This window comes from Panthera tigris, chromosome X (assembly GCF_018350195.1).
Source record: "Panthera tigris isolate Pti1 chromosome X, P.tigris_Pti1_mat1.1, whole genome shotgun sequence".
NCBI lineage: Eukaryota > Metazoa > Chordata > Mammalia > Carnivora > Felidae > Panthera > Panthera tigris.
Genome location: NC_056677.1, coordinates 112,312,912 through 112,335,386, shown reverse-complemented (window position 1 = coordinate 112,335,386; position 22,475 = coordinate 112,312,912). Strand labels below are relative to the sequence as shown.

Below are 22,475 nucleotides of genomic sequence, written 5' to 3'. Positions count from 1 at the left end.
TATATTTATATTTCTTAGTTTATTCTTATATATATTTAGTCTCTCACTATATAATTAGTGTATATATACGTTTCCTGGGAGCAGTAAGCACTTCTACTCCGTGCTGAAAGGCAGCAGAGCTCCTTGGCGAAATGGCCGAGTCTATGGCTAAAGCAGGGAAGGTACTAGATGAGCCTGGAACATCTTGTTGTGCCAGAAAGTAACAGAATGCTAAAAAAAGAACCCGATGGAGCCATGTTTCAAAGACACAGGGGCCAACTTGAAGAGGCTCCCACTGGCCACATGAGGGAAAGTTTGAGCACCAAAATAAGAACAGTAGTGAATTAGAGAGCATTGAAAACAGTAGAAGTCTGTGAGTCCATACTAATCAATAAGTGGGGAGAAACAGCAAGCTCTTGGGTACAGACCCTGGTTAGTGTTGACTCGTAAACGCGCAAGGGACACCGGAGCGGGAAAGCCATCACGTCGCAACCAGCGTACTAAAGACTGATTCAGGCAAGAATGACCGTCAGGTGCTAAACGAAGGGGGAAATGATGATGCGAGACATACTTGCGTAGTCTCAAAGTGTCTCCCCCTAGGACTGCTTCCTAGTTACAAAGGGGAAAATGGTAACTATAGAATGGAGGCCTTGGACAACACCTTCACCGAGTGATCAAAATTCACATCAGCGATGAGAGGCTGATGGCCATCGTGTGCGTCCAGATGTGGTAGGAACCCTGAGAAGAACACAACATCGTGTATGTAGTTTTCCATCCAGGAAGGCATAACTGGAATTTAAGCATGAGGAAACATCAGACAAAATAAGGAACATTCTTTTTTTTTTTAATGTTTATTTGAGAGAGAGAGAGAGAGAGAGAGAGAGAGAGAGAATGAGTGGGGGAGGGGCAGAGAGAGAGGGAGACACAGAATCGGAAGCAGGCTCCAGGCTCTGAGCTGTCAGCACAGAGCCCGACGCGGGGCTCGAACCCACAAACCACGAGATCGTGACCTGAGCCTAAGTCGGTCGCTTAACTGACTGAGCCACCCAGGCGCCCCCGGAACATTCTTTTTTTGTTTTAAAGGGGAGAGATTGTTATTTAAAAATGTCAATGTCATTAAATACAAAGAAAGGCTGTGGAAATGTCCCAGATTAAAGGTGACTAAAGAGACATAACAACTAGATTCAATACCTGACCCCAGACTGGATCCTACTGGAAGGGAAAAATGATATTAAAGGACATTATTGTATCACTTAACAGAATTTTCAGGAATACAAATGGCAGATCAGTATCAGCGTTAAATTTACGGAAGTTGATTAAGTGTAGAGTTGACTCTTGAACGGCATGGGGGGCAAGGTCGCCACCTCCCCCGCACAAAAATCCACGTATAATTTTGACTCTCCCCAAACGAAACCAACAGCCTACTATTGACCAGAAGCCTTATTGATAACATGCAGTCAACACATATTTTGTATGTTGTATCATACACTATATTCTTACAACCAAGTAAGCTAGAGAAAAGGAAATTTATTAAGAAAATCTCAAGGAAAAGAAAATACGTTTGTAGTACTGTACCCTATTTCCTGCATGTAAGTGTGCCCACATACTTAAAACCTGTGTTATCTGAGACTCACCTGGGCTGTGGTTATAAACAAGAATATCTTTCTTCTTAGAAAATACACCCCGAAATATTCAGGGGCGAGGCCATGATGTACAAAACCTCAGATGGCTCAGAAAAAAGATACACTTGGTGTTTATATTAGTATTTTTGCAACTTTTCCGTAACTTTGAAATAATTTCTAAAAAAAAAAAAAAAAAAAGCTCAAGTATTGATTGCGTCCTCAGGGAATCCAGATTCCAACACCCCTTTTCCGTGTCCCCGCATTGCACTTCATCTGCTTGTGTCTTTTTCCACACCAAACGTGACGTACCTTAAGAGGAGGGCTTGTCTCCTTTCCTGTTCATAAATTCAGAGCCCGATACAGGGTCAAGTCCGTAGTACCTACGCCGTATGTGTTGAGTGAGTAAATGTTCCCAATAATTGGAGTGGGAAAACTGAAAGCTTGCCTCAGTGTCTATAGTGGAAGCCAACCGGGGGTCTAAGCTGTCTGCGTCCTCCGAGCCCGCAGGGTCTGGTCAGTGACCCAGCCTCCTGGCCGCTTCCTCACAACTTGCCCCGCCGGCCACCTGAGCCACGCTGTCGCGCAGGATGCCGTGGGAAGTCAGCCCAGACACCAAGACTGCCCTCCACACGACGCCCGCTGTGAGCTGACTCCGGCCCGCGCCCCCGGACCCTTTATCCACGTGCACACCTCTGCGGTCTTGTGTGCTCCGTGCTCTCCCCCGGGGGCTCCCTTCCTCCACCCCAACATCCTTTAGGACCCAGTCTGTGCCACCGCTCCCGGAGCTTGCACACGTGTCGTGCGGAAGACTGCACGTACCGTCGACCAGTGTTGGACGGGTGGCTGGATGGGTAACAACAACAAAAAGAAGCAGTAACCAGAAATGGGCATCAAATCTGAGTTAAAGGCTGTGCGTTCGAGACATTCACAGCAGAGAGGTGCAGGAGAGAGGAGTAGGGTTTGTGACGGATGATTGGACTCAAGTGGGGTTCAGGTCCACAGGAAAGCGTGCAGGAGAATTCAGAGGAGCTCCAGGAGCGGGCGGTGGGAAGTTCCCTGTGTATTTCACTGGCGTTCTTGAGAGTTGCCGCCTTGCCTGCTGGGGTTACTCAGAGGAGTGTGGTATGGAGGGGGTACATTTGCGTGCTGATGTCCTTTAGATTGGAAATCAAGGGTCGCAGACTTTTTTATTCATTTTTTGAGAGAGACTGTGTGTGAGCGGGGCAAGGGGAGAGAGACAGGGAGGCAGAGGATCGCGCTGACAGCAGCGAGCCCGAGGCGGGACTCGAACTCACAATGAGATCGTGACCTGAGCCGAAGTCAGGTGCTCAGCCGACAGAGCCACCCGGGCGCCCCAGATTACAGTCTTTTTTATTTTTTAATTTTTTTAATGTTTATTTATTTTTGAGAGAGAGAGAGACAGAGACCGAGCTCCAGAGACAGAGCAGCAGAGAGAGAAGGAGACACAGAATCAAAGCAGCTCCAGGTTCTGAGCTGTCAGCACAGAGCCTGACGCGGGGCTCGAACTCACGAACCGTGAGATCATGATCTGAACCGAAGACGACCGCATAACCGACGGAGTCACTCGGGCGCCCCAGATGACAGTCTTTTTAAAAAGAAACCTTCCTAGGGGCGCCCGGGTGGCTCCGTCAGTTGAGAGTGTCCGACTTTGGCTGAGGTCACGATCTCACAGTCCGTGAGTTCGAGCCCCGCGTCGGGCTCTGTGCTGACCGCTCGGAGCCTGGAGCCTGCTTCGGATTCTGGGTCTCCCTCTCTCTCTGCCCCTCCCCTGCTCATGCTCTGTCTTTGTCTCAAAAATAAATAAAAACATTAAAAAAAATTTAAAAAAAAAGAAACCTTCCTAAATACCCTCAATGTGGAACTGCTCAAGCCAAATGAAACATCTGGGACCCCCGGGCTTCCAAGGCTTCCTCGTTGTCAACAACGCTAGAGCCTAGATTAAGACTGTATCTGTCTGACTCCAGACACAATCATTACACGGCAGTGAGTATTTCTGCTTTAAAACATTTTTTTTTTAATTTGAGAGAGAGAGAGAGAGAGAGTGTGTGTGTGTGTGAGAGAGAGAGAGAGAGAGTCGGGGAGAGGGGAAGAGGGAGAGAGAATCCCAAGCAGGTGCTACGCTCCGCATGGAGCCCGATGTGGGGCTCGATCCCACAACCCTGGGGTCATGGCCAGAGCCAAAAATCGAGAGTCTGCGCTACTCAGGCTCCCCTCCAATTTTTTCTTTTTTAACTGGAGGTGTGTTTCACAGAGAAAAGAATTGTACTTAGTTTCATGTTCCGCGTTTCTGTTGCCTTCGTTTAACTGCGATTTCCCCGTACGAGGAGCACACTGCATTTTGTAGACATTTGCTTCCTACCAGGTAACAGAGATCGTTAATATTTCATACTTGGCTCATTTTCTCTTTCTTTGGAAAAAAAAAAGCATTGGTCATTTCAAGCCTTCCCTCCCCCAACCCTTAGAGGGAATGTAAAAGTAACATGTTTGTTAAAAAAAAAAAATGGAATGAAGTTAGATAATTTATAATCAGAACGTTATAGGTAGACCAGAAATGTCCTCAAGTCCTCCTCATTTAGTAGAACAACTTTGAAAATGTTCAAGTTTGGAACAACTGCATGTACTGTTTTGCGAACTACCATGAACTATATAATAAAAACAGATTCTTTATTTTTTTTTATTTTTATTTATTTTTAATTTTTTTAAACAGTTATTTATTTTCGGGGCAGAGAGAGACAGAGCATGAACAGGGGAGGGTCAGAGAGACAGGGAGACGCAGAATCGGAAACAGGCTCCAGGCTCTGAGCTGTCAGCACGGAGCCCGACGCGGGGCTCGAACTCACCGACCGTGAGATTATGACCTGAGCCGAAGTCGGACGCTTAACCGACTGAGCGCCCCCAGGCGCCCCATAGAAATAGATTATTTTTATCTACACTATAATTCTCATTCTCTACTCCCCGAGTACATTTTTTATCATAGAAATGTTGACATAAACTATTTTTACAGTATTGCATTTTTTTTTTTTTGCTTTACCCAACCCCCAGAATTATTTCATGAGCTATTTCACCGAGTGATAAGCAGCTGCATTTATTCATTTTTCCTTCATGTGATAAATAAAGGGCCAATTCTATGTCAGGCCCTGTGGTAGACACCGAAGTCACCATGAACAGGTGAATAGGACACAGTCTTGGTCCTCAAAAAGCTCACAGAATAGTAGGAACGTCTTCCACTTGGCTAAGAGCTGTGGGCGTGGTGGGGGAGGGGGAGGGGGAGGGGTGTTCCAAGCAGAGTAAACCACATGCGGTACCGAGGGTTGGAACTTAAGACGCGGAGAGGCATATTGGCAGGAGACGCTGAAGCAGGGGAGTGGAGAAATCAGACTTGGGTTTAAGAATTCACCTTGGGGGCGCCTGGGTGGCTCAGTCGGCCGAGCGGCCGACTTCGGCTCAGGTCACGATGTCATGGCTCGTGAGTTCGAGCCCCGCGTCGGGCTCCGTGCTGACGGCTCAGAGCCCGGAGCCCGCTTTGGATTCCGTGCCTCCCTCTCTCTCTGCCCCTGACCCACTCGCCTTCTGTCTCAGTCTCTCTCAAAAGTAAATAAACATTAAAAACAAAAAAACACACAAGAAGTCACCTTGGCTGTGTGTGGAGGTCAAATGACAGGGAGCAAGAGTGGAGGCGGGGAGGCTGGGAGCCTGGTGTAGCATTCCGGAAGCGAGGTGACAGTGACGCGGACTTAGGATAGTTGGCAGCCGAGATAGAAAGAAGTAGATTGGGGCGCCTGGGTGGCGCAGTCGGTTAAGCGTCCGACTTCAGCCAGGTCACGATCTCGCGGTCCGTGAGTTCGAGCCCCGCGTCGGGCTCTGGGCTGATGGCTCAGAGCCTGGAGCCTGTTTCCGATTCTGTGTGTCCCTCTCTCTCTGACCCTCCCCCGTTCATGCTCTGTCTCTCTCTGTCCCAAAAATAAAATTAAAAAAAAAAAAAAAAAAAAAAAGAAAGAAGTAGATTAACTTAGGAACTGTTTCAGAAAGAGAGCTGATTGTGTTCATGCTGGTGTGGACGTGGAGTGAGCACAGTGGGAAGGAGTCGAGCCAGGTTTCTGGCTTGGGGAGCACGTATCTCGTTGTGTCGGGGGAGGGGTCAACAGTTCCCTTTGGACCCATTGGGCTGGGGGGCCTGGGCCCACCATTTGGAGATGCAGGCAGTTGGGGACAGACTCCAGGGGGGCAGGTCAGGACTACAGGCATGAAGGTGGTGCTCGGACCCATGAGCTGGCAAAGCGGGGGAGATGGCCCGCTGCGAGCATGTGGGACAGGAAGAGAAGAGGGTAACGGGTGGGACCTGGAGTTCTTGGAAAGGACAGGGTGACCTCATGAGGAAGTACTCTGAGGGGGTGAAGGCAGTTGGCTTGGTGAGGCTGACGCTCAGGGGAAAGAAGGTTCTGGGCCGGAGCTACGGGAGGTGTCCTTTAGGGAGCAGTAGGAGGTATGAGAGCAGGAGAAATAGACTAGAAAATGTAGTCTTTGTATCTAGAGCGTTCCTCTGGTAACAGATGTCATCAGCAACTTGGTCGCCAGAGGCCAAGATAACGGGGAGATACCATTCCCAAAGAAGAAGAAGGTGGGGTGACGTGCAGGGGCCATGTTTAAACCCGGGGAGGTGAGGATACGAAGACTAAAAGTTTCGTCCAGGCTGGACGTAGGTTCCCTCTGGAGGAAGCCTACCAAAGGGGTGATGCCTCTCGCCCTCCCCCGCCCCCATGACCCCACCAGGCAAGTGTGGCTGTGCACAAAGTGGCACTGAGCTACCGCGAGGCAGGGAGGGTCATGGCCCGGTGTATGGTCTCTTTTCTCTGGACCAGGCCAAGCCCTCTTCTCAGCTGGACCTGGGGTCCTGGCCTTCCTACGGGAGCCTGACATCTATAAGAACCTCACGAGCAACGTCTCCTTGCTGTCATGGCCGCTGCCCCACCTCCTTCAAGCGTCCCATGCGGAGGACAACGCGGAAGCAGGATCTTCCGCTCCGGAGGACAAGGCGGCACTGTGGACGTATCGGTACGTGGGTCCCCGAGTCAACACATGTCACCTCTGCTCACACCAAAGTTCTCTCGTCGAAGAAAGTGCGCAGCCGAGCAAGTACAGCCACTCGGGGTCTCTTATGCGAAAAATCCCTCTATCGCAAAGGACAAAGAATGGCCCTGTCGGCCTCGGTGGAAGGATGGAGGGCCAGTTTCCCAGCTCCAGGCCCTCTCGCCTAAGGTAGAACCACCTAGGCAGCTATTAAAAAGGTAAAGCAGGGGCGCCTGGGTGGCTCAGTCGGTTAGCCGTCTGACCCTAGCCCAGGTCATGATCTCAGGGCTCGTGAGTTCGAGCCCCGCATCAGGCTCTGTGCTGACAGCTCAGAGCCCGGAGCCTGCTTCGGATTCTGCGTCCCTCTCTCGCTCTGCCCCTCCCCTGCTCATGCTCTCTCTCTCTCTCTCTCTCTCTCTCTCTCAAGAATAAATAAACACTAGAAAAAAAATTTAAAAATAAAAAGGTAAGGCAACTGCTTCTCATCTAAGCACCCCCCCTCACCTCCAGCCTCGCTAAACTGTGATTAATCAAGAGGAAAACAAAGTCTCTTTTTAATCCCCTGCAGCCTTTCCAGAGCAGGCTGGAGATAAAGACCCCGATTGCTTTTCCCTGAACGGGCTTCACATCATTCATCAAAGGCTATCGCAGTCCTCCGGGGACTGTGCTGTCACCGAGATACTTTGTGGTGCAACCGAGCTTGAGAACCGAGTTTGCGAAAACATCACCAAGGTCGGAAAGAGACCCCCTCGGAAAGATCCCCCCACCCTCCACCTCCCACCCCCGCCCCCAACCCGGCGGCGGCGGGCTCGAGGGGCTGGATCACAGCAGTAATGTTAAGGGCTCTTTATTATTCAAAAAATAAATAACAAGATAATCACAAGTTCACTCTGGAAACAATGGAGACTGCAGGTAGATACGAGAGATTTCCTTTAAATACAGTCATTTCGGGAGGAGGAGTGGGCAGGCTGAGAGCGGCTGCCTCTGCTCTCTTCCTCCCACCTACAGTGGTGGAGACTGGACAGGGTTGAAATAAGAGAACCGAGTAGTAACAGCCTGACTGTGTGCGGATGAGGGGGGCGGAGGAGGGAGAGAATGAGTGTGGGGCGGGGGGAGGCGGGGGGGGGCAGGGTTTTTCAGTTCTCCGCCGCAGCAGACTTTCTAGAGCCTGCCCCCTCCATCGTAGGGGCCGCAGGAACCCGGAACCAACGTCTTCAGTAATCAAAGACATCACCCACTGAAAGACACTGCACGCAAAGACACAAAACTAAACTTGACGAATTTTCTGCCGTTTACTCTGAACTCAATCTGTGCATAATGGTCTCGTCTTTTCATGGGACTCTCCGGACGGCTGCCTCGGGTGGGGGGGCGGGGGGGGGGGCTTGCCGCTTCAGACTATAGACGCTGACGGACCCGGGGCCTGCTTGGGCTGCTCGGCCCCGCGATTCGCGAGTCGCAGCCCTACGGGCCTGGGGGTGTATAATAAATAGTTCTCCGCGAGGAGGATCCTAGGGTTATAAATAGGCAGTTCAACAGGGGGTGGGCTTAACTGCTTTGCTAGAAGACCACCAGCGTGAGCTCAGCCGCGGCCTGCGAGGTGCCAGTGTTCAGAGTTTGAGCAAGCCAAAAGACGTGAAGCCCGTCCCGTGGCTCACTTGGCTCGGATCAGTCACGTTCACGAACACCGAAGCCCCCGGATGCAGTTCGAAGACTCCTCCCAAGTGAATGGATTGCTGCCCACAGGGTTTGGAGGAACTGCGGGCATTTGCAGCTCTGAGTAAGACTCTCTCGGATCCACTCGGGGAATGCAGGCAGAGGCTGGCTATAAACGGAGCTTGACTCGAAGCTTCCCGATTGGAACAGAAGGTGACTTGGGCGTAGATATAATAGAGTCCTTGTCTTTTGACGGCCAGCTGCTTCCCATTCTCGAGGGTTACCAAGTTGCTGCTTATGGTGTAGTAGCCTTTGGGGGCCCACTGGAGAACTGCAATGGAGAGGGGAGATTCACGGTGAGACGACGCGTACGTGGTTCGCATTCTAACACAACACAGAGTCTAACGTGGGGCCCTGGCTTCCTCTACGAATGAGAGTTTGGGGGGATAGGGGCTCCTGAGGACCCTTCCGGACCTCCGTCCACGGAGCAGCTACAACTCGGCAGCGGCTTCGGACGGAGCTGGGTTCCAATCCGGGCGTCGTGCAAGCCCGCACAGGTCACTTAACCTCTCTGAGCTTTTTAGTCCCTCCTCTGTAACACGGGGCTGGTAGCACAGCGTCTTTCAGAAACTTGTTCTGAGGATTAAGTACAGCCACTGTACTTAACGCGGTGAGTTTCCTTCTTCCTTTAGAGCTTTGGAAGCCGATTTGCCCGTGAACTTTAAGGTGTGAGTGATTTCAAAATTCCACGTCATAAGTCACGCACGCTAACCCGGTCAGACAAAGCCCTCGCTAACAGGAACACTGGCATCTTGCTCTCCTGGGATTTCACAAAGTCCGAGAGCTGCCCGTTCCACGTAGCTCAGCCTTAGCCCACAAGGGGAGAGACCCCATTTCTTCCTCCCTGATCGTGCTGTCGCAAGCCCGACCTGCCTCCCACAGCAAGGACTAAAATTAGGCAAGGAAGTATGAAAATAAACCTGTCATTTCACTGTGTGTTTTGATCTTCCATTGTAGTGGGGCGTCACCAACTTGAAAGTACCTGTGTTCTTGTGGCGAAACCTGAGTACCCACCAACAGTGTGCCATTTTCTCGGCTGAGATGTTGAGTGGGTTCAAAGTAGTGTGTGCGCCCGATTTCAAATCTCAGCTCCCACAGACAGCTAGACTGCTGGCTGTGGGGGTTGGGGAGAAGTGAAAGTATCGATCATTTGCTTCCTTGAGCTCTTTTTTTTTTTTTTTCTTAAATTTCCTATTTGGTGGTCTATCGGGGTGTCAGATTCAACCTGTCAAGACTCATCCTTCGGTAACAGGAAAGGCATCCTGAAATGTCTGACATTTCCTGGCCCTCCAGACCACTCCAGAAAGGACGCTTCATTACTGGGCTTTCACTTTGGGACCGTTTGACAAAACAAGGGCGCGGGTTCTCTATCTTTTAGTCCACCAACATTATTTTCCTAAGCCCTTTTACCTAATCTTTGTCCTTGCTGTGGGATCCAGGTCACGTTTGTGGCAGCATGAGCGGGCAGGAGTGAGGGCTTTGGGACTGGGGTGGGGTGAGGGATGTTACTGTCTTGGCACCTGATCGCCTGTGGGCCTCCTGGGATGCAGACGGGGAAATACGCTAGGACCAATATCGATCATGGGTCTTTGGGCAGAATCTGAGCGCGGTGGAATATATCCAAGGGCCAGCGTCTAGGTACAGGTGGACAAAGACCAGCGGGAAGCTACTCTCCTAGGTGGTGGCTCTGTTGCTGTCATGCAATCTGGATGTGCCAGTGTCATGTGAACAGCCACCCTGGACATGCCCATCGACTCGTGATGTTTTCCCATAAGTGTATTTTCTGAGAATGGCTACTTGGCAGAATTATTAAACGTTGTAGGAACAAGGGGTAGGAACGAAGGGCTTTACGCGGCTCTTCCGCCAGCTAAAGTACAGTAAAGTAAGCTCAGGAACGACACCTTGCATTTGTGGAGCACGTGGCAGTACAGCCCCCTTCCACATTGGCTGATGCGATGCTGAGAGCCACCCCGTGAGTCAACGAGGCAGGAAACAGCGGTGAAGGCACTGGCCCGAGCTCATCTAGCAAGTGGTAGTCACGGTCCTGGAATCTCAGGGTTCAAAAACTTCCTATCCGGTGCTCTTCCTTCCATATCATGATCTCCGACAATCATTTATGGGTTACACCCACTGAGACGCCCAAGCTGCCTCACATATGAGGTGGTGTCTCCTCTCCTCTCTCTCTGTCTTCTATTTCTATCTCTGTCTCTTTCTCATTGTGTGTGTGTGCGTGTGTCTCTCTCTCTTTCTCACACACACACACACACACACACACACACATGCTGTGTCGAACTCCATTCTGGAGCACTGTGCTGCATTTTTTCCCGAGGCGGTTTCACGCTCGTGTGCACATTTCCACCCATTTGTCAGATGCAACACACTCTCTGGCACTGCCTATCTCAAGGCACACGTTTGGTTGAAAAAGATCTCAGAGCCAGGACGATGGCAGAACACATATGGAAATAAAATCATTCGGAGTTGCAAGGATTACGGTGTGTCGTCTGTTGTTGCTTCATCGGAAAAGCTAACGTCCTGGCAACGATCGATCTTTGCAGAATGGTTTTACCTTTAATTTCCCCGGGGTTGGCCCCAGCGAGCCTGGGGTTAATCATACAGGGATTGACAGATGGCGGGAAATACCTCCGGAGGCCCATTTACGCACAGCGAAGAGGGCTTAGCATGAGGGATGCTCCCAGTCGGGAGGTCACTCACTACCTGCCATCTCTTCTATGTTGTCAGAATAATGGTCCCTCCACCCAGCAATTCATCATTTGGAATCGGCCATTGAACAAGAACATAATGAGGACATCGGGACTGCTTCCCACCTCCTTTTGTCCCTTCAAGGCCCATCTGTCCGTCGGAGCTCACTTTGAAGACAAAGGAGGGCGGACGAGAGGTGTATGGGTGGGTTGGTAGACTGGGCCCCAGAGGAGGAGAGGAACCTGCCCAGTAGGCCGTGTCGCTTCAGCATCCCCGCCCTCCCGCCCGGGTGCCCGACTCAGATGCTTTGGACTTACCGGACGCTGTGCTACTGCTGGCCTCACTTATGACATGTGCGGCAACTCGAGGATCCTGATCGCCTGAAATTGAAACCAAGAGCCAACTGTCAGGCCAAGAGCAATGCGAAACTGCCCGCAGAGCCATTGGATCTAGTTCTGCAGCCACGTAAGAGAGGCCGGGCTTAAACCGGTTACGCAAAAGGAAAGGTAAAGTGGTCTGAAGTCCCTGTCACAGGGACAGGTTGGTTTCTGGAATCTGAACGCCTGAACCGGCTCTTGGCACCGAGGCTGTTCCCCTAATGGCTCTTCGATACCCGACGCCTCTCTACCTACGTGGACTCCGGCTAAACTCCTGGTCTCCATGAAACATATTTGGAAGCTTTGCTTTTGGAAACAGCTCCCATCCGCTGGGGATCTCACTGGGCGCCCAGGCCGTGTCTGATGTGGTCAGGCAACAGGCCAAACTATTGTGCCTATCTCGAGTTGTTTCTCGTGTAGAAAGCTTGCTTTTTAATCAGATGTGCTGATCTCCTGAGTGCAGAGACTATGGGGAAGTTTCTCCCCCCCCCCCCCCCCCCCGGTAATGGGCCTGATGTCAGACACCTTGGAGGTGCCCTATAAATATTGAATCAAATTGCAGGACCTAGATAAGCAGTTTCGTCAAGTTGATCCTTTTCCTGCAGACCTCTAGACGGCATCCATGTGAACTGGTTCCTCAAATTTCACTGTAAGTAGCTGACACGATGGTACCACTCAACACATCTTACGGTCATTCTGAGGACAAAAACCTTGGTGGAAATCAGATGACCCGTTGCGAGCGCTGAGTACTCGCTTTGCCCCAGAAAACAGTATCTGTATCTCTGTCTGTACCTATTTCTCCGGGTGCATAAATTTGCAGCAGCCATAGCATCATTTTCACTGACTTTGTGAATGACAGTCTCTACCAACACCCGTCCACCAACACTCCATCTCTCCCATAGTCAGCTGCTTGGCCCACTCCAGGCATTATAGTGTTTGTCTTGGGGGTGTTATATACTAAGGGGAACAGGGAAAATTAGAGTGTCCAGAAAAGGAGGTGGCCGGGAGAGGAAAGGCCCTAGAAAGCATCGTAGGAGGAACAGTGGAAGACACTGGGGGTGTTTAGCCTGGAGAAGACAAGGCTCAGGGGCCACGGCTGCCATTTTCAACATCTGGACAGTTGCTGTATAAGAAGAAGAATTCTGCTTTGCTCAGTACGGCCCCCAAGAGCAGAACTGGGTCCAGTGAGTGGGAGATTACAGGAACGACTTTCAACTCCAGAGGAGGAAAGATTTCTCTCGAGCGGTATAGCGATCTTATTATCATTATTAGAGCCACTTAAAAATGGACCCAGATGATTAATGAGACAGAAGGTGCCTAGGCGTGTTGGATCAGAGGACAGATGGTCAGTGCCGTTGTGAAGGAGATGCATATGGTGTGGGTGGTGCTACATTTGAGAACCCTTCCAGTCAAGACCCTTTCCGCCCCTGAGGTGTTTGAGATGTTCTGACATCAAGAACAGGGCGAAGAGTAGAACGTCGTCACACGGTATCGTTCCTCGATCCCAGATGCTCCACTGGCCACGGTCCCCCATGAAAACCTGTTATCGCTGAGCGGTGAACGCCCCTGCTCCCAAATGATGACTTCCCCATAGACACGTATAAACAAAGCCTTCCCAAATCGCAGGCATTAGAGAAGGTGTCGATTTGGCCATCGTATTCCTGTTTTATTTCTAGGGCTAAAAGTTCCCTCATTCATCAACCGGGCTGTTCAGTGTCATCAGCCCAAAGCTTCCTTTTAGTTTTTAAGTATTCATAAAAATGAGTAGAGAGCAACCTACCTTTTTGCATTGCAACATTTTTTTCTTTCTTCATTTCTTTGTTTAGCATTATGTCCTAAAATAAGAATCATTGCAAAAGGTCATTTTGACAGGAAATCGGGCGTGGGGGTTTTAGAGGTATCATTCTTTGGGCGTCTGTCATTGCTTTATCGCCTGTTCCTGGTGAGGATTATCACACGGACTTAGATCCTGTCATTAATTCCATCATCCTGATTGGGAGCCCATGGCTCTGACAGATGAGCTGACAGCCCAGAAAGCCCAGGGGCGAACCTGGAAGCAGAATCTGGGCCTTATTAATCTCCGCTGTGGTGCTCTCTCCAGACCAGAGGCTGTGGTGCTGACCCTTCCTATGACCCCAGCCTCCCTGCCTCTGACAGGTATTGACAAATAATGCTGAATGGGGAGACCTTTCTACCCTGGGAACTAGTATATAGAATATTATTAAACACGAAGCATGGTGTGTGTCTATTGGAATAAAATTGGTCTGAAATCTCTTAGGAAATGGTAAGAGTAAGTTCGACCTTGGGAAGAAATTCCAGACTATGAAAAGACCCTCAGACATTTTTTTTTTTTATCCCTGTCAAGGGGATGAGGGAATTCTCTGGTTGCTGGTCGCCTTGCGTGGCCTGTATTTATTTAGAGTAATCAGCAGATGGGAAACACAGATAATCTCCCAGTGATGCCAGCGTTCAAAGGCAAATGCAACACTTCTTGAGGGGTTGCTTTTCACTTAGCAACTGGGGAAAGCTGGAGGTACTCAAAGAAGTTAACAGGGACAGCCCTCAACGCAAGCAGGAAGGCAATAATGGCTACGGCTGCCATTTTAAAGATCCTGAATACGAGGCCTAGAGGGCTTAACTGGCTGGCATGAGGTCACCCAAGGGGTCTGGGGTGGAAGCCAAGAGCAGAAACCGTGAGATCACATTCAGAGGCCGACTGAGCTCACACCATCACTCTGGACTCTAAATACAAGGGAGGAACACAGTAGTATTTTCACATCTGATCATCAAAGTCCCATTACCGGACTCCATTTTCTATAGGGCCCTTCCTTTTCCGTTCTTCCCCAGAAGGAATCCGTGGCAGTACTGTTGAGGGTCTCGTAGGCTCAGCTCGGTTGCCAGATGTGAGGGTGTAAGCCACAGAGCCCTAGCGGGGAATCTGAGCCTCGAAATGCTCACAGGGGCCCGCAGGGCTTTAACTTTCCACTTGAGCTAGATTGTGGCGCTGAGAAAGTGCGGTGACAGGAAAATGTTTGTGAGACAGCAAGTAAACAAATGAGCATTTAGTGTCTTTTCAAAAATGGAGTGTGATGATCGAGGGTGAGATACTTTTAGGCTACGTGAAAACGTGAAGTCAGCAAAGTTTGTCTTTTATGTGCCCAGCCTTGCCTTTCTGTGAACTTTCCCTCAGCCGCACTCCCCAGAGCCTTTTTCCCCCCTTGCTTCACTCCCCACCTCGACCGAAAGACTTCTTAAAGTTGACTTTCAGAAAATCTGGGACTGGTTATTTCTCTCTTAGTGGGAAGTCTATGTGGCAGGGACGGACAGGCGGACCTTTACCTTGAAGAGGAAATGCTTTGACACCTCAAAGACGTCTCAGGCCTCAGTGGGTAGACGACCCTGGAACTGACCAGTCTAGCGGGGTGGGGTGGGTAGTATGTCTTAGCGTGAAATTACACTATTCAACATGCTGCCTCCACTTACCCTAGCATAAACCCTGAATCCCATCCCGTCCAAGGGACGGGTAGGTGTTCCCTGCCTCAGGAGATAATGAGTTGCCTGTTACTAGAGGTGTCCAGAGTTTGGTGACCTCTGGGTAGGGATTACTGGGGAGAAAACTGAAGTCTTGGGTTGATAATTGCATCTGGTGATTTCTTTCTTTCTTTTTTTTTTAAAGTAGGTTTTATGCTCAGCGTGGAGCCCAGTGCAAAGCTTGAACTCACGACCCTGAGATCAAGACCTGAGCTGAAGTCAAGAGACAGACACCGACTGAGCCACCCAGGCACCCTTAGATCCGGTGATTTCTAGGACCCCTTCAAGTCCTATGATTTGGAGCCCCCCAAATCAAACCTTAGGTTGCCCTGGACCAGTCAGACCGTGAACCCCAGAAAGAAAGCCTGTTAACGCTCACTAAGAATATTAAAATCCAGTTTGGGGTTACTATGCGGTTGGCCTGTTGGATTTTTTTTAAGATTCCAAAATATCGTTTAGAATGAGAAATTTGGGAGAACGGATATCGGAGAGGGGGTCGGTCTTGGAAAAGGACTCGTTGTCTCACCACTGCACGTATCATACGTAGGTACACAGGGCGCCGCCTTGGATCCCGCCCCTGTGGCAGGAGAGGCAAGGGGCTTCCTCTGTTACACGCAAGGAGCCCTGGGTGGCATGTTGAGAAGGTCTGCCTTTCTAGCATGTGAGACTTTGGAGCTGTCACTATTTTTAGGCAAGCAGCTGGAGAGGCCAAGCCGGCTGTCCTCCTCGCTCCTATCCTGGGAGGCTGGCTTGGGAAGTTTTACACATCTGACCTAAAATAGAGCCGTAAGCCATGGGCAGTGGAACTGTAAAACTCTCAGTAAGAAAGAGGGAGGAGAAAACCCAACAGCCACTCGCACTGCCTTGGAGGGAACGCAAGGCTGATCGTATAATTACAGGACGGCAGAGCAGATAATCTCAGCCCTCTCATTTACAGACGAGAAAACAGGCCCAGGGAGGTGAAGTCACTTGCCCAAGGTCACACGGCCAAGCGCATTAAGTAGGCCAGTTGGATGACTGTTGTTCTGAAAGTGGCTTTAATTTTGCAACACCTCCCAATGCCCCGTGGTTCTGGAGAGAATCCTTGAAGAACCAGACAAACTCAAGTCATGAGAAACTCAAGACATTTCCAAGCCTGGCAGAGAAAGAGGAGTCTCCATCTAAACCCTAGGTTGCCGTAAAGAACGCAAAAGCCAGCAGCAGATTCGGGCTGCGTTCTGATTCCTGTAGGTGACACCTTCATAGGCTTCGGAGTCTTCACTATTGGATTAAATTCCACCTCAGGGACAGTGCAGGAGGACAGGCGTAAGCTCAGGTTGCATCGTAAGCCCTTTACTCCTGGGTTGAATTGCAGAGCATGTACGTATGTATGTATGTATGTATTTATGATTATTTATTTTGAGACACAGAGAGTGCGAGCAGGGGAGGAGCAGAGAGAGAGGGAGAGAGAGAGAGAGAGAGAGAGAGAGAGAGAGAACCCCAAGCAGGCTCCACGCTGTCAGCACAGAGCCTGATGCGGGGCTCGAACTCAGGAATCGTGAGATTGTGACCTGAGCTGAAATCAAGAGTCGGATGCTTCACCCACTGAGCCACCCAGGAGTCCCTAAACTATACATCATTTATACGTGAGAACCAACTCCTGTTGGCTTATCTAGATACCGCCCCCCCCCAATTGGCACAAAACTGCCTTCAATGTGGGGAGCTGCTTCCTATTCACGGTCCCAAAGTGAGCTGAGGGCCAAGGGTACTTAGTGTTCTGAGAGCAGAACAGGTAGAAAGACTTTTTAATGCTCTGCCTCAGGAGAAGGAGCTTCTAGACTCCTTGTCCGTGATGATGGAGTCCATGTTGTAAATGAAATTCTAAAACTTCTTGTTTGGGGTACCCTTTAGAGGCCCCAGTGACTGCAGTGATTTCCTGCTGGGTCCTCTGTCCGTCTCAGGTGTTGCCCGGCCCTAGGGTGGACTGGCTTCACCAGCAAGTGGTGTTATGTAGGGTCTGGTGTGAGCGGCACCGAGAAAGTCCATCCCCCTTTCCCCACACCTGTCCCCACGAGCAAAGGAAAAGACCTCCCTTTGGTGGCGCCTGAAATTCTGTCACTGGAGAAGCATTCCTTCCAGTGTGAGAGCATCAGCCTTGCGAAGTCCCTGGTACCCACCGTAGCCACCTAGCGTGGTGAAGGCAGGACCGTAACGTGGCCACAGGTCCCCAGTGAGAAGGCATCGAGGTTTGGATGGAAAGACAAGAAAATACCGGAGGACAGAGTCGGTGTCCTTTGTCACGTTCACAGAGGCGGCTGCATGTGTGAGCCCATGATGTGTGCGAATGCGACCGTGAGAGCGCATAATGTCCCCGGGAGAGGCCTTTTTGTTCTTCTCAAGAACATTCTTATGAACACGCACCCTTCCCGTTCTCCTTTCCCTTTTAACATGGGATCTCGGCTTCATTTTTCCTTTCCTTTTTTTTTGGGGGGGGGGAGGGGGGAGAGGGGGATACCTTTACCCACGTGTATGTATGCACCTACGTATGTAGGTATATGAAACAAATGTCTACGCTTTTACATTGCCAGGTTTCCGTCTCCCGACCTAGCAAAAGCAGTAAAGCGTTTCGATGACACTTTAATGAACAACTGGGCTCCTTACCTTGAGAAAGGCTTCAAACCGGCTTTTAATTTCCTCACAGTTCAGTAAGGATAAGGCCCCCTCTCCTTTGTTGCATTTCTGTAATGTTTTCATGAACACAAAATCTTCATAAAGATTCCTTTCGTCTTCTATCTGTGAAGGAACAGGGACATGAGAAACATAATTCTGGAACATGCAGCTAATGACGTCTGTCAGTGTAATAACCAAAGGCAGCAATTAAAACGCCATATTATCTGAAAGTCCAGGTAGAAATCACAGCCATTCTAATAAACTTCCATCACATTTTGTCCACGTATGATAAGCAGCAATATTCTAGAATGATCTATCCCTCATTGGTCCAGTAATGATCGGTCACTGTGAGCCCAGTCTATAAAATAGTTTTCTGCTGAGCTCGTTTGCCTACTTCATTTTAGTTTGTGCATTTGACTGAAAGAGCCCACCAGGCCAAACACAAACAGACCCAGAACCCCCCTCTTTTTGCAGCCTTGAAAGCTAAAACTTGACTAACCCAGTGGATGGCCTCGACCATCCCTGCCCCTCCTTATCCTGATGGTAACCTTCACGGCCTCAGTTCTAGGCTGGCCTCCCAACAGAGGGCATTCAAACATCCCTGGGAACATGCAGCCTCCGGAGGCCGAACACCCACCATTCCTACACCCGGACTTTTCGGACCAGCCAGATAATTGATCAAATTTCTCCTCTTCATATATGATCGATGTTTTGTTGGCCCGGCCGGCAATGCCCCGCGGGGGAAGTGGGTAGACACACGGAGACAGGATAAATCCTAACGGTTATTTTTCCCTCGGGATGCAAAACCGCCTGCTAAGTTGCTCCACTGTTCTGTTCCTGTTAAGTCCAGCCGCTTAAGAAGGTAAAACCCCTCAGAGGGAGACTGAGGGGCTTGCAGCTACCAACAGCGTTTGAAGAATTATAGAGAGAACGCCACGTTTGCCGTAAATGTGCAAATTCTGGGACTTAGCCGTGTCTGCGCTGCTCTGAAGCACTAGGACGTTTCAGATCAAATTCACACTCTCCTCTAATCGGCAATTAAAAAACAAAAGTTGTCTCTAGCAGAAGAAAAGTGTAGTTTTTAAGCAAAACTTGAGCGAATAACCACAGCTAATGTCCACATAGTGTTTACTTTGTGCCAGGCTCTGTTCGAAGCTTGCTACAAAGGCTAAATTCACTTAACCTGCGGGGTGGACACTACTCTCGTCCCCATTTCTCGAATGTGGAAACTGAGGCCTAGAAATAGAAAATGACTTGCCCGGGATCACGGGGCCAATAGGGAGCCGAGTCGCGGTTTGAACCCAAGCAGTCTGACTCCAGAGCCCAGGCTCTCGCCCAGAGACCAGAAGAGGACACCTTGTCCTCCAGGACTAGGTGCCGAACGTGATGCCACAAGACCACGTCTCTAGTTGGGTTCCTACCATTGCCCATCGGGGCAGAACGGACCCCAACCGACCCGCCCGGCGGTAAGGACCCCCACACGTAATTAGTAAGGGCTTGTGGTTCGTCTTACCTTGTCCAGTCTTCTGTGAAGATACACAGCAAAGAGTGCTGACCCAATCATCTGGGTGATGAGAAACACAGTAAGTAAATACATAAAAATTTTCATACTGACGGGTGGTCCAGGGGCCACGGAGCGGGGAGCAGTTTGGCTATATGTTTCGATCATGCTGTGTTAGAGTTGGAACGAGATCTTCAGACCGAGGAGGTGGCAGCAGCAGCATGAGAACACTGTCAAAGTGGCCACCTTACTCAGGATTAGTTAAGAGCGCACAATCGTTGCAGCCCACACTTCCTGGAAATTGTGTTTCGCAGTCTTCTCTCCCAGCAAAAAAAAAGTTACGTAAAGGTTTTTCTTTTCTTTTCTTTTTTTTTTAATTCTACCCATATCATTCCCTTCCAGGCTTTCCCTTTTGTTAGTAAAGAAGAAACAAGTTTCTTCTTCCATACATTCATTCTTGCCTTGAAATGTCATAGGCTTCTTAACAGACAATGGCAGTGTTTTTCCTATCGCTAACTTTCTGGGTTCACCAGTTTCAAGGAAAGTGACAAATTCATCCACCAGCAACCGACTTATTTCAATTTCAATCTTACTAATACCACCCAGGAACCTGGCGTATGGGGAAAGAAACAAACGTCAACAAAAGTTTGGATTGATTTTGTGGCTGCTGGGCCACTGGCGAATTGCTCCTCGAGACTCCTTTCATCTTTAAAACCCAACGAAATCCCAGAAGCTTGGCCAGTCGGGTCTGCATGGCATAAAGCACAAAGGAGGACTGACAGTTATTAAATAGAATTTAGCTGGAAAGGTAATTAGAGAAAAATAAATTTCTCCAAGGCCAAGAGGAGTAGGGTCTTGAAAGAAATCAGTCCCAAACTCTGGGATCGAGGTTAAAGTGGGAATCTTGGCTTGACTTAGCCGGATTGCTTGTCTACGCTGTTCTAATCTGTCAGATAATGGCTCGGAATAGAGACAATAGGCTCCAGTTAAGAGACCTGAATTCTAGTCCTTGCTCCACCAACAAATCGCTATGGACCTCAGACAAATCACTTGACCTCTCCAGGTCTCAGTTTCCCCATCTCCAAAGAGCTGCCTTGCCTAGCCTACAGGCTGTTGTGAAGATCAAATAAAAACGTGCACAGGGGCGCCCGGGTGGCTCCGTCGGTTAAGCGTCCGACTTCGGCTCAGGTCATGATCTCACAGCTCGTGGGTTCGAGCCCCGCGTCGGGCTCTGCGCTGACAGCTCGGAGCCTGGAGCCTGTTTCGGATTCTGTGTCTCCCTCTCTCTCTGCCCCTCACCCGTTCATGCTCTGTCTCTCTCTGTCTCAAAAATAAATACACGTTAAAAAAAAAAACTTTTAAAAATGTGCACAAAAGATCTTTGAGACGTGTTAAGCAATAGACAAACAAGTCGCCCTGAATTTGGGGGAATTGGTTTAGCCGAAGAGAGTGAGTTTTCGAAATAATTGTTACCTCCTTACACGCTAGTAAAAACCAAGAGAATAACAACATCAAAAACACCCAAAGTTTTGACAACACATTGAATCATTGAGGGGTGTAGGATTATGCATTTCTCAATGGTTTTTGTGTCGTCTTATCAGATTGCCTTCAAAATAAAAGCAGCTGTGGAAATCCCTACCCCACATCCCAACCTGGTCAAGAAACCATGATGAGATCACTTTGGTGATTCCTATAAAATTGTTTTGAGAGACAAATAGGAAATGTAACAAAGTGCTCCGGCAGGCACACTCTCTGTATAGTTAGCACCTGCTCTCTTCCCCTCCCACGCGTCAGCATCCTGTCCCGGGCCCAGATCTGTGCAGCTCCTCACTGCGTCTGCCAAGTAGGTGGCTTCGATGCACATGATAAACTTCCATCCGTCAGGTCAGAGGCTTCAGTTCTTAGACAAGTAACCTCCGTTCCACTGAAGGAAAACGATCACGGGCGCCAAGAGAGGGGCTCGGGGACTTCTCCAAAGCCAGTTTCGTATGGTTACCAGATCACAGAATGCCAGAACGGCGAGGGCCCTGCCAAGATCAGCTCGGCCAACCGCCCAGGGGCAGGACGCCGAAGGGACCCCAGAGATGGGGGCAACGGCAGGCTTCATTTCACGTGACCGCCTTTAAGAAAAAGTTGTCCGATCTCCCTGCTTCCCGCTTTCTCACCTTCAGCCTCCTGCAGTCTGACTTCCACTCCCAACATTCCCCGGGAACTACCCACACCACTATTAGCCCAACCGTCTGGGCCGAATCCTTTCTTAGAGTGCATTTTGCGTGACCTTTCTATTAGTCTGTTGACCTACGATTCTGTTGTCACCCTTCTAGCGTTGCCCACTTGCCTCTCACAATACTTCTTCGTGTGAGCCCCTTTTTTTCTTTGTTCCCCTTAAAACTTTGGTATTCCCTATCCTTACCCTCCTCTCCTCCCTGCGCCTCCCCTCCGCACCCCTCACTCTACACGTTTTCCTTGGGCGATTCCCATCCACCCTCAGGGTTTTCACTATGACCCTCACTGTGGTGAATCCCAAGTCTATAACCATGGCCTTGAATCTCAGGTTTGTAAGTATAGCTACCGCTCAACGTCTCCACTTGGGCATCCCAAAGCCACCTCACATTTGCACACCCCTACCCTTGACTCCACTTCCTGCCCAGACCCGTTCTCCCTCAAGGTTCTTCCTATCTTGGGGAAGAGTGCCGCTACACCCATCTAACTGCCTGGGTCAGAGACCTGGATGCCAGCCACGACTCTTCCCTCCCTCTTGCCCAGATTCCTCCCCAATCCCAGTGGCTTCTTCTTCCCCAAAGCTTCTCGATTGCCATTACTCTTTTCCTGTCAACATCTGAGTCTAGTCCCACATCCCCTCTCTCCTAGATTACTGACTTGCATTCTCCTAATGTATCTCCTTGCTTCCCTTCCTGCCCTGCCCCACCCACCCTTCGTACTGCCAGCAGAACGTTAATTCTGAATCTTGTAACTGACCATCTCATCTAATCTGACCTGACTCCCTCAGACTGTGCCCCAGACCCAGGGAAACAGATTGGCAGAGCCCTGGCATGTTCAACATGGATGGGATTAGCTCCAGAATAGCTTGCTTGCCCTTCAGTCCTGGAAGCCTCCTCTTTCTTTCGTCCTTCTTCTGCCTGGTCCTCTACAACAATTGGCTGCCTTTCCGACTTCCAAACTTGAGCTCTAGTCTCTGATTTCTGATTCTGTATCAATTTGTCCTTTGTGTCAGGACATCCCACACCCGTCTCTCCTCCAAAAAAGAGTGGCCTTGCCCTGGTGTTGACCCCCTTTAAAAATCTTCGGCTGCCT

The 22,475-nt window shown here is 49.8% G+C and overlaps 1 protein-coding gene across 1 annotated transcript; it reads right to left on the bottom strand.

Moving 5' to 3' along the window:
- Window positions 1-7,535: 7,535 nt before the first annotated feature.
- On the bottom strand, window positions 7,536-19,410 carry CD40LG (CD40 ligand). Its single transcript, XM_007098484.3, has 5 exons — window positions 19,173-19,410; window positions 17,651-17,782; window positions 13,260-13,314; window positions 11,420-11,482; window positions 7,536-8,673 (listed from the first exon to the last, which is right to left on the bottom strand). Exons 1-5 carry the CDS (start codon window positions 19,326-19,328, stop codon window positions 8,297-8,299), a joined length of 783 nt encoding a protein of 260 aa, XP_007098546.1. The 5' UTR covers window positions 19,329-19,410; the 3' UTR covers window positions 7,536-8,296.
- Between the last annotated feature and the right edge of the window lie 3,065 nt (window positions 19,411-22,475).